Source organism: Cyprinodon tularosa, unplaced genomic scaffold (genome assembly GCF_016077235.1).
Source record: "Cyprinodon tularosa strain WSP-4 unplaced genomic scaffold, ASM1607723v1 ctg393, whole genome shotgun sequence".
NCBI lineage: Eukaryota > Metazoa > Chordata > Actinopteri > Cyprinodontiformes > Cyprinodontidae > Cyprinodon > Cyprinodon tularosa.
The window spans coordinates 340149-350880 of NW_024039111.1; the positions used below are offsets into that span (position 1 = coordinate 340149).

Sequence of the window (10732 nt, forward strand, 5' to 3'; positions counted from 1 at the left end):
GAAGTGGGGGGGACGCAAGTATTTTTTAATATGCTGTGACTAACTTCAAAATGTTTGACCGTCCAATCACAGACCTGATTCGGTGGCGCATCAGATGTTTGTAAAGTGAGCTTCTCAGAAGTGACAGTGGTGACAACCAATTACCCAAGAAAAGATGGTGGGCCAATTAGGAGTTTTTGGTAGACATGCCTACTATAAAATGTACAGACAAGCGTTGGAACTTCCATGACTGTTTATTGAATGTCAAACTTATCATTTCAGGTTATCTCATATACAATCATTTATCTATTGTGTTCTATATGTCTAGATAGTACCATAGGATTTTACTTTCTTGTTACAAAAATCTTCCTAATGCTCAAATTTGATGCACACATCAGGTTGATGTGCCTGAGCCACATAGACTCAAAAACATTTAAACATCCATTTCCAGATGTTTATGTCATACCTAATCAATTATTATTTGGAAATAGTCAGCCTTACCTCTCTTTTTCATCAAAGTTTTATGTCATTTATTAGATAAAAGCATTTTTTCACCTTTTTTGTTGGAAAGGTGTCAAAATCAGTTTATACTTTTCAATTGGCACAGCAGAAAAAATGTGGGTCTGAAGGCATCTCCAACTCAATGAAGTGTTGAAAAAAAAAATGTGGGTCCCCAAATTACATACACTTTTCACATGTAATTACAGAATGGCAGAATGTTATCTGTGTAAATAAGTATGTCACTAACACTTTGGATTTCTTTTTAAATGAACAATATTTGAATCAAGCATGTCAAATATTTTCTGTCTTTTGTTAAATAATGTTATTCACTGTATTTCTTTGACCTATTTAAATGGGAGAACGTGAGCTGTGTTACAATGTGATGACTAGATTAATGTAATGCGTAGAAGACCTCAATCACATTTAAACACATTCAGGTTTCTATGATTCAACTTATGCACTAAATACTGACCTCTTTTGTTGCACGATTTCCCTCTCACTTCACAGACATTGTTCAATAAAAAAAAAAAATCTCAGCATTTCAGAGGCATTAACTGTGTCTGTAACAATCCCCTTAGATTACAGTTTCAGGTTTCATGAAAATTGTTGAGTTAAGATGGGTTTCCTGTAAAACTATTGCACAAACACAAATGGCTTCAGGGTGTATGTACTCTCGTATAATAACCACGATGTGTTGGTTGAAAGCCAAACATGTTTTACAATAACAAAATAACAACAACAAACAGATTTTCTGGGGGGCGTCGAGAACAATTTAGGTCGATGGTAAAGCTTTCAATATCAGTTAGTTGAGAGCAAAAAAAAAAGAAGTATTTGTTAAGAATAAATACTCAACCTTTTTAGTTTCATTGGTAGTTTTTGAATGAAATATTTAAGAATAATTGATTGTTTTGTTCAGAAAGTCTAGGTGCAGCTTTAGAAAACACTCATTTATAACGTTGAGACAATTGCTTTAAGGTCATTTTCTATTTTCACTATAATCATTATGTTTTGGCACTCTTAACTACAAACTAATGATAAAACTTTGAATATACCCCCCCAACAAATACAGAAAGATGAAACAACAGATTTATCTTACTCAACACAAAACTGTAAATATGGTAATCTGGTAGAGAAACACGGCTGTGGGTTTTATAAACATTAAGAGTTTAAAGACGTAAATTTTACATTCAAGTATTTTACTTTTCATTCCAGATTTTATGAAAATAGGTTATCGTTTTGCAGATTTGGAGGTGTGTGCTCTTAATGTTTTAGCCAATCAGAGGGATTTCCACTCGGCCCACCTTGATAACCCAAATCATCAAACTGCGTGGAAACCACTCAGTTATGCAAGAGAGACGTGACAAGACACCAATGGCCAGAGCACTGGCTGCGTTCATCCTTCTTATCTCATTGAGTGAGTTTAAATAAGATATTGATTAAACTGTCCATAGGTTTTGTTTTGTCTTTGAGACTATTCAAAATTGCTTTCTTTGTCATTATTTTGTGGTATTATCATTGTTCTATTTTCTTTTTAGTTTTGGCCGGAACCCTAAATGCTCCTGACAACATACCTCTGATCCAAACTGGACTTGGTGAAACTGTGAATCTGACATGTAATACATCTGGGCATGAAAATGGATTGTTTTTCTGGTATAAGATGAATTATGGATATATGGTCCAAACGATTGCTTCAGGTACTTTTGGATCTATAAAAAGGAAAAATCCTTTTCTGGAATCAAGATTTCAAATTGATAACAAAGGGAGTATGCATATCCTCACCATCATTAATGTCAGCAAAGAGGACGAGGCAATATACTTTTGTCAATCAGGTGCAGCATACAAGCTGGCATTTGTTAATGGGACAAACTTGGCTGTAAATGGTAAGATCTCTTAATTCTTTGCTTTCTGCTGCTTTGATTAATGTCTAATTAAACCAGTTCTTATTTTTACCCCTTGTTTTTGTTTAATTTTTGACACTCAGATTCTCGAAATAAGAAGTATCTCTATGTGGGCCAAACTTTGGACGTGAAGTCTATTTCACTTGGTACTGAGGTGACTCTGCAGTGTTCACTCTTCTCTGAGAGGACAGAAAAAGAAAGCCTAGACCAGTGCACGGATGAACACAACGTGTTCTGGTTTAGAGCACAATCAGAATCTAATCCAGGATTCATCTATGTTGATAAAAAACGTTGCGGCAAACAAGCAGAGAGGAGCTGTGAATACCGGCTGTCCAAAACTGTTAAAAACCCCTTGGATACTGGGACTTATTACTGTGCCGTGGTTACATGTGGCGAGATCCTGATTGGAGAAGGAACCAAAGTGGAGATAAGTATGCAATTAGACAAAGATTTAAAAACATGCAGTTTCGAGCTTTTGCAATGAAGTCATAATTATATTAAAGTTTTAGAAGCAAAAATAATTTATCGACAGTAAATGATTAATTGATGAGTTACAGCAGTGTAATTAACAGGTTTTACAACTAAAAGAAACGTAGTATTCTTCCAACATCTGAGAACATTGCCCCCTTGGGTTGTGAGCCCCATAGCCCATGTAAAAAATATCCCTACATATAATGTATTACAAAAAACTAGTTTTCCTCTTACTTATAATCTAAAGAAAAGTTATCAGTATGTTATTACAAGCATGCAGTATTGTGAAGCGGACCAAGATGTGTGTGCAGAAAGGAGGTAGATGGGTCAGTGAGATCAACAGATTTATTTTCTGTAGATGGTGTGGCATGAAAACAATATTCCACCACAACCAGTGAAGCAAACACGACTAAATAAATAGCACATGGGGCAGAAGAAAATAAAGGATTAATGTACAGTAATTAGGTAACAGAAGAATTCTTAGAACCAAACCAAACTTAGAATGATCACAGTAATACGAAAAAACAATGGCAAACCGACCTCCACCACAAATGATAAATTAAAGCAGAATCCAAAAACACCCACCGACAGTGGTTATTCTTAAAAGGTTGACACAAATACTACAGCAGTATTTTTTTTTATATTTAGGCAGAGAGTTTTAGGTATTTTTTTCTAAAAATGCTAAATGTGATTGAAAGTAATTTAGATTTAACCTTGATATGCTTCTTTAAGCCCCTGTCACACCTTGACGATTTAGCCAGCGTATGCCCAATGTACAAAAAAATCGACGTATGCCAGCGTATGCCATAGATGGAGCATACATTACAGGTAAGTTATCTGATCGTTGAGATATATTAAGTTTAAGTCACTCATAAGTCATGGTGTCTAGCTTATCCAAAACCTACTGTATGAGTAACTTTTGCATAACTTATGCGTAACTTATCTCCAACGCATATCAACGTATCTGACGTCTTCCAGACGACTGCTGAACGTCTTTCCATTTTACAGCTAATGTATCATGCCGTTTTGGCAGCATTTTGGTATAAAAGTGGATTCACAGGAGGAAACCGTCAGATCTCCTCCAGATTTCATCCCCATCATAGGGTGAACGAGAAGGTGAGTGTGATGGATCCTCCCTGCTTTCAAGCAGAACGACCAACAAACTTCCTAGGAGACATGACACTGAATTTGCTGAGACTGCAAACCTTCTTTCTTTTTATTCATTCTTTTATATTGGGTGGATGGTAAACAGCAGCTAGGTTAACTGTGAACAAAGTGCTGCCTTTTTTTAAATTATCTATGCATACGTCCAACATTAAAAAAATACATAAAAATGCCAGTGTTTAAGAAGATTCTGGAACGTCAGGCATACGCTGGTTAAATCGTCAAGGTGTGACAGGGCCCTTAGACCCCAAACTGATGGAAAAAATGTATGATGACAATAGCGAATATAAAAGTTCATTGTGCTTTTGGTAGCTTTAAGAAAACACTCAATAAACAAGACGTATGTACGTAACATTAAATAGAAATGTCTTTTTCTTTCAGGACAAGAGTTTTGCCTGTATGCAATTGTGCTATGTGGACTTTTGGCTTGTTCTGTACTTGTGAACATCGCTTTGATTTTTACAAGGAAAAAGCCAAAGCAGCTTCATGACAATCACCAAGGTAAGTTTATTCTGGAACAATAGACCCTCCAACTGTACATGTTTATAGCACATGTTTTAGCACATTTCAGAGATATCATATAAAAATTGAAAACGAGGCAAAATATTACAGTAACTACGGGAGCCCAATATGTGTTAATGTAAAAAAAAACAACAAAACATAAGGCTTATTGTGACATCTAATCTTAATGGGTATCTAAACAAAAAATAAACAAACCAAATCAACTTACAGGACTGTGACAAAGGACATTTTTTTCCCAGAACCTTCCAATGCATTTCCATCTGATCTAATGCAGTAGGTCGACACTCAGACCGATGAGCTTTTCTGTACCACATAAATTAGAAGAGACAGAGACAATATCTATTTGCTTTTTGTCACAATACATTTTCCCTACTGTTAAAGTCTTATATGGAAGACAAGGAGATTATTAAGTAACTGAAAGCAAGATTATTGTAATTAATGTTTTTTTTTTTTTCTTTTTACAGGAGATTTAATTGACGCAGCTCATACTGAACTGGATGAGGACCAACCATACAATGTGGTAAGACAACTTTAAGAATATTCAAAGCATAACATTTCTGAAACTTGACTTTGATGTCTAAATTTTCCTGAGGTTGGTTATACTGTTTGAAATATAATCAAATAACCAGAAAAACGTTATTTGAAAACCAGAATATTAAGTTAAACAAATATTTTACAGACAGAGGGATACAAAGTGTTTAAGGTACTTATAATCTGGTTTGTAAAAGTGTGCAGGAAGGCATTTGATATATTCACTAGATACAGAAGTAAATAGATAATAGGCTAGGAGAGCTGATAATTAACTACAAAGCAGCTTGATGTGTGATGAAAAATGTAGTAAACATTGAGTTCTAGGTTTGAATAGTCAGAATAGTCTTGTTTAGCTTGATCCCATAGCTTTTCAGTGTTTCTTGACTACCACTCCCCAATTTAGTTGGGGAGTGGTGTTTCCTAGTGGTAAGGACATTACCCTTGGATCCCAGAGGTTCTGGGTCCAAGCCCCACTCCAGCAGACTGCCACTCTGGGTCCCTGAGTAACACCCTTAACCCCCACACTGCTTCCCCATAATGTCAGCCCGTTGCTCCCCAAAGGGATGGGTTAAAAACAGGGAGTGAATTTCTTTGCTTTTTACTTGTGACAATGTAAAGATAATAAAGTGGAATTATAATTCCATCCTATAACATAATTATGAAATGTTCAAGAGTACACAGCTGAACATCTTTAGTCAAATTTAGTTCAAAGTAACATGCAACATTGCAATGATACCTATAATATATTGCGACTATTAATCTAGAGCATGTCTAATAATTGTGTATCCTTTGTTCAGGTGTTGTCACAGGCCTAGAATTGTCAAAGTTTTTTCAACAGCTGCCATTCCTGACTCAAATCCAATTTTAACCTGGGTCATCAGCATTAAGGTCACTAAACTTTAACCCCTTCAGAATGGGGAATGCAATCCAGTTATATAAGGTCAAATTCATTCCAATTTTGCAATCGCTGCAATTTACGTGCAATTTGGATGATCTAATCATATATTGGGGATCAGATAAAATTAGATATTCTACATAATGATTTTTTAAAAAGTCTTTAAAAGTTAACTATTAGTAGCTGTTTGCACTGTCTGCAGTGCAAACAGCGCAAACAGCATATATATATATATATATATATATATATATATATATATATATATATATATATATATTTTCCAACCCGGGTTAAAAAGGACTGTTGTCTTCACTAAAATGCAATCTTTTCCCATGTGGGTCCATATCATGAAGTTACCCTAGAGACCATGCAATATTGGTATTAGGCCACTTCTGGCAATTAAGCTCCTCTTTAGTAAGGCTGAACAAAATCTGATATCTGAAGCAGAAGCAACTTTAAGCGACTTACACATTATCTGTAGCTGGATCTAACATACAAGTTGAAGGCTTAGATTAATATAATAATTTTGCAGTTGTTCAGTGATACAGCAGAGATGGAAAGAGACAGATTTTAGTTAACTGGTTTAAGATAAAGTAATGCATCTCTGTTGCAATTTAACACTCATTTCATGGGTGTTAAATTATAACTTCAAACTGAAAATAAATTACAACTTTCAAACTGAAAATAAATAGCTTTTTAGTTATCCAACTAACTGGAATGTCTTACACATTTTAGCGGGAAAGTGAAGAAGATGGGATGAACTATGTGGCACTAAACTTCTCTGCACGAAAACCTACGAGATGGAAGAATAAGAGGGAGACATCTGATGAGTGTACATATTCAAACATTAAAATGTCCATTAAAGGCAGTGTTCATCAAAAGTGATCATCTTAAATGAGCTTTATACTGTACACATTCCTACTTGTTGGTGATGATTAAATATTGACTTTAAGAGGAAGTGGTGCTTGTTAAAAATATTGTTATATGTTTTAGCATGTAAGACTTTTTTTTTTAATAACTGGTTATATGCTATTAATAACTACGTTTTATTCTGATTGATTTTATAAATGTTTAAGGAAGAGCATCAGCTAAAATATATAAAATTATTTCTCTATATTATTTGGCGCATTAGCCCTTTATCTTACTCTCTACTATTTTATTAAACAATCACTGCACAAGTTTTATAGTTATAGATCATAAAGTAATAGAGCGTTATAAATATATTACAGATTATTGTTCTGTGTGCTATGTTAAGAGTTTTTAACAATCATTTCATTATTAAAACATTCCCTGATTAAAAGCTATATAGCCTCAAAGGTTGCACTTTTCTGTTCCTCATTACCTGTACAATGTAAAAAATATATATATATAACACCTGTAAATAAATAAATAACTGCTTTGCTTTTCCTATGCTTTAAGTCAAGAAATTTGGCATTTTTCTTTTATGACAGTTTGTTACATTCAAAACTCATTTTGTTTCAGATTTCTGCTGGTTATCTTATAATATCTAAATGTATCTTTGAAGTGCTCTGACATTGTATTTGCAATTCTGTACTGGTATCACAAAAATATCTCCAGCCAACATGATGATGACACAAAAAAAGGAAAAATACAACCCAGCATTGCAAAACACAAACTGAGAGCACAACCACAGGTTGAGAGTAATTATGTGCATTCTGGAGAATTCCAGACTGGCTGTTCAGTCTCAAACTGTCTGTCTGTCTTTTTATTGCATTGTATATCGTATACCCAAACAGTTACACCAAACGCCTGGAACAGTGGAGATTGGTGCACATGGTACTTTGGGACAGGTAGAAGGCAAAACACAAGTGGAGGTAAGCGGTAAATTTTGAATGCTGACTCTATTTGACTGAACGGTAAGCTCCAGCTAACCTTGCAAGACATGAAGTGAAGGTTTACTATAAAAATCTTTATGAACATGATGAGGGACAGAGAGCAAAAAATACTTTCATCTGAGCTCTAGTTAAAGTTAAATTGCCCAACAATTATAGAAGGTATACATATTTTCTTGTTTGTGAGCTTATAGCATATTTTGCAGAGTGAGGTGAAAATATTTGATTCTTTATTTCAGTTAGAAAAAAAGACTTAATCCTAAAGTAGCTAAACATATTAAACTTCCTTAGATCACATTGTGTCTAAATACTACAGACTTGTTTTATTTCTGTGGATAATATATAAACTAAACTTACTAATCAACAAGTAGTATATGCTGCTTAAGAATTTAGACAACTTTTATTGTCATTTTTTATACACAGGTGTTTGTGGTGTTTATAGTCTAGTTGATGTTATCTGTGATGTGCACCCCTCAGAATTTGGTGCTGCTGACCACCTCTATAGCTGAGCTGTTGATGAGCAGTGGAGCGTGGTTAGGCTGGTTCTTCCTGAAGTTGACAATGATCTCCTTTGTTTTCTCCACATTCAGGATTAGGCTGTTATCTTCGCACCAGCCCACCAGCTGCTCCAACTCCTCGCTGTAGTCCAGGTCATTGATGTCTCTGGTGAGACCCACCACTGTGGTGTGGTCTGCAAACTTAACAACGTGATTGGTGGTGAACCTGGGGACGCAGTTGTTTGTCATCAGGGTGAACAGCAGGGGGCTCAGGACGCAGCCCTGAGGGGAGCCTGTGCTTACAGTAATGACATCAGAGGTGTTCTGTCCAACCCGGACTGACTGAGGTCTGTCTGTGAGGGATTCTAGCACCCAATTGCAGAGGGGTGTATTGAAGCCCACTTGTTCCAGTTTTCATATCAGATGCTCTGGGATGAGGGTGTTGAAAGCTGAGCTGAAGTCCAGGAACAGCATCTGAATGTGGGTGTTCTTCTCCTCCAGGTGTGCTAGGCCTGAATAAATTCACTATGTAAAATAAACGCAAAAGACCATTAGTTGAAATACAATGGTACCTTTATTAGCTACTAATCACACAGAGTTATTATATCTAATAACTAGATAGGCACTAAACACTACTGAAAATAAGCACAAATAAACAAATGCAAGGGGAAAAGGTGTTTAAGAGTCCTTTGAAGAGTCTCTGAGGAATGTTTGAGTTTTAAGGCTTAGTGCATTAAAAGTGTCCTTTAAAATAGTAGCACATTAATGTGAATAAACCCTGACACACAAATGTTAGATGGAGTCAAAACAGAGCAGGTTCATTCGGTTGTATGGTGAAAAATAAATAATAATTCAGAAATGCATTAAAATGTGATGAGGCTGAAAGAGAAAGGGTTAGATTAGTTGAACCCAGGAGGTCTGGTCCGGGTGGGTGCAGCTGAAACAAAGTAAAGGTTAAAGTTCACACCAACAACAAAAAACATTATTGAAAACACTTTATAAAAACAAAACATAATTTCATCTATAGGTTTACTTTTTTTACATAAATGTTGCCCTTCTGAGGCTTTGTGAAGGCAAATCTGCGTTTGGCATGCTCCAATATGGTGTCACAAACCTAAAAAAAAATAATATATCAGTTTAATAATGAAGAAGCTATCAGTCAGCTCTATACTTTTCTGAGAATGTGTTTATTTAACAACAACTTTGTAAATTAACAAACGTCTAGAAAATGTACACTATATCAATATATTATATATTATTTTCCATGTGAATTCCAGATTGTTCATGCTTTTTGCCTTTTCTAAAAAGGTGCTTTAAATCAGTCCTACATGTCTTTATCCACGCTGGGCCAGATGCTGACGTCTGAAAAAGGAAGCAGGGAAAGCAGAATAAAGGGTTAGCTTCGCTACATGAAGTTAGCCAAGCCTCTGTGCTAAACCAGATTCTGGAAAAGGAAGTTTCTTGTGCCATTTCTCTCTCTCTCTCTTTCTTTCTCTCTCTCTCCATCTCCCACGACTTGACCTTCCAATCACCCACAAAATGTCTGCGCTTGTGGCAGGAGGTGGTGAACAAATACACCTCATGTCACCTCAGGTCGCTGCTTTGCTGCGCCTTGGGTCGTCCTATAAGTTTGTATTGCAGAGGAGCTACTGCTCATGTACAACCTTTAACGAGAGTCAATGGGTAAACATTTTTGCGCCCTATGGCGGAAATACGTCACAATCAGACGAAAAATGAAATGATGCTTTATTAGTCATTAAAGATCAAATATTTATCTTGCACATCTTAAAAATAGATATTAATATGTTTTGAAATATTTTAAATTTTAATTTAAAATTAAAGTCTAAAAAAATATATAATTTTTTTTAATGTCTTAATCAGGGTCATTGGGCGGGTGGGTGGGGCGGCGTCCTAGCGCACTCTATTGGCCATACCGTTTTATGAATGAGGGTGGAAATATTGCGTGTAGACGGTTATTACGGTACAAAAACACGTCAGCGTGTTGGTGGCAAAAACAGATATGGTAGCTTTTTGTGCTGCTGTTAAATGAGGAGTTCAGTGCACCGCTTGTTGGACTGTAATGACTGAATGATAAGAGTGCACCACTTTTAAAACAGAGGAAGAAGTAAAAGCGAAGTTTGTTATCACAACCCAACACAACTGAGGAGGAGCTACCCAGTGTTATGGTAAGTGTGTTAGTCTATCCATTTTATTTGGATTGAGCTGATCCTAAGAAAAATGTTTGCTTCATCTCCAGGTTAAAGAATAGTCAGTAAAAAGTAGCAAGGCAGGACCACTGTTTACTGCTGGTATGAGTGAAAGAGACTCGGTTTGAAAACTCTTTGTAAGGTGCCAATCTGGTTTGGTGGTTCTCCTTCAACAACGGTTTATTTAACGATGTTTTAGAACTGATTGGTGACC

General features: G+C 35.8%; 1 protein-coding gene across 3 annotated transcripts; it reads left to right on the forward strand.

Moving 5' to 3' along the window:
- Positions 1 to 1825: 1825 nt before the first annotated feature.
- Positions 1826 to 7364, forward strand: LOC119791501. Of its 3 annotated transcripts, XR_005281869.1 has the most exons (7): positions 1826 to 1894; positions 2016 to 2360; positions 2462 to 3677; positions 3858 to 3965; positions 4395 to 4514; positions 5000 to 5055; positions 6697 to 7364. XR_005281869.1 is itself a non-coding variant. In XM_038297644.1 (6 exons), exons 1-6 carry the CDS (start codon positions 1852 to 1854, stop codon positions 6844 to 6846), a joined length of 1062 nt encoding a protein of 353 aa, XP_038153572.1. In that variant the 5' UTR covers positions 1832 to 1851; the 3' UTR covers positions 6847 to 7360. The 3 variants fall into 3 exon arrangements, 1 of the variants encoding a protein (XP_038153572.1); XR_005281868.1 differs by having other exon boundaries at positions 2462 to 3965; XM_038297644.1 differs by lacking the exon at positions 3858 to 3965 and having other exon boundaries at positions 1832 to 1894; positions 2462 to 2809; positions 6697 to 7360.
- Positions 7365 to 10732: the final 3368 nt, after the last annotated feature.

Coding starts and splice junctions, on each gene's coding strand:
- LOC119791501 (XM_038297644.1), top strand. CDS start 1,852: ATGGCCAGAGCACTGGCTGCGTTCATCCTTCTTATCTCATTGA. Junction 2,361..2,461: donor GACAAACTTGGCTGTAAATG/GTAAGATCTCTT, acceptor TTTGACACTCAG/ATTCTCGAAATAAGAAGTAT. Junction 2,810..4,394: donor AGGAACCAAAGTGGAGATAA/GTATGCAATTAG, acceptor TTTTTCTTTCAG/GACAAGAGTTTTGCCTGTAT.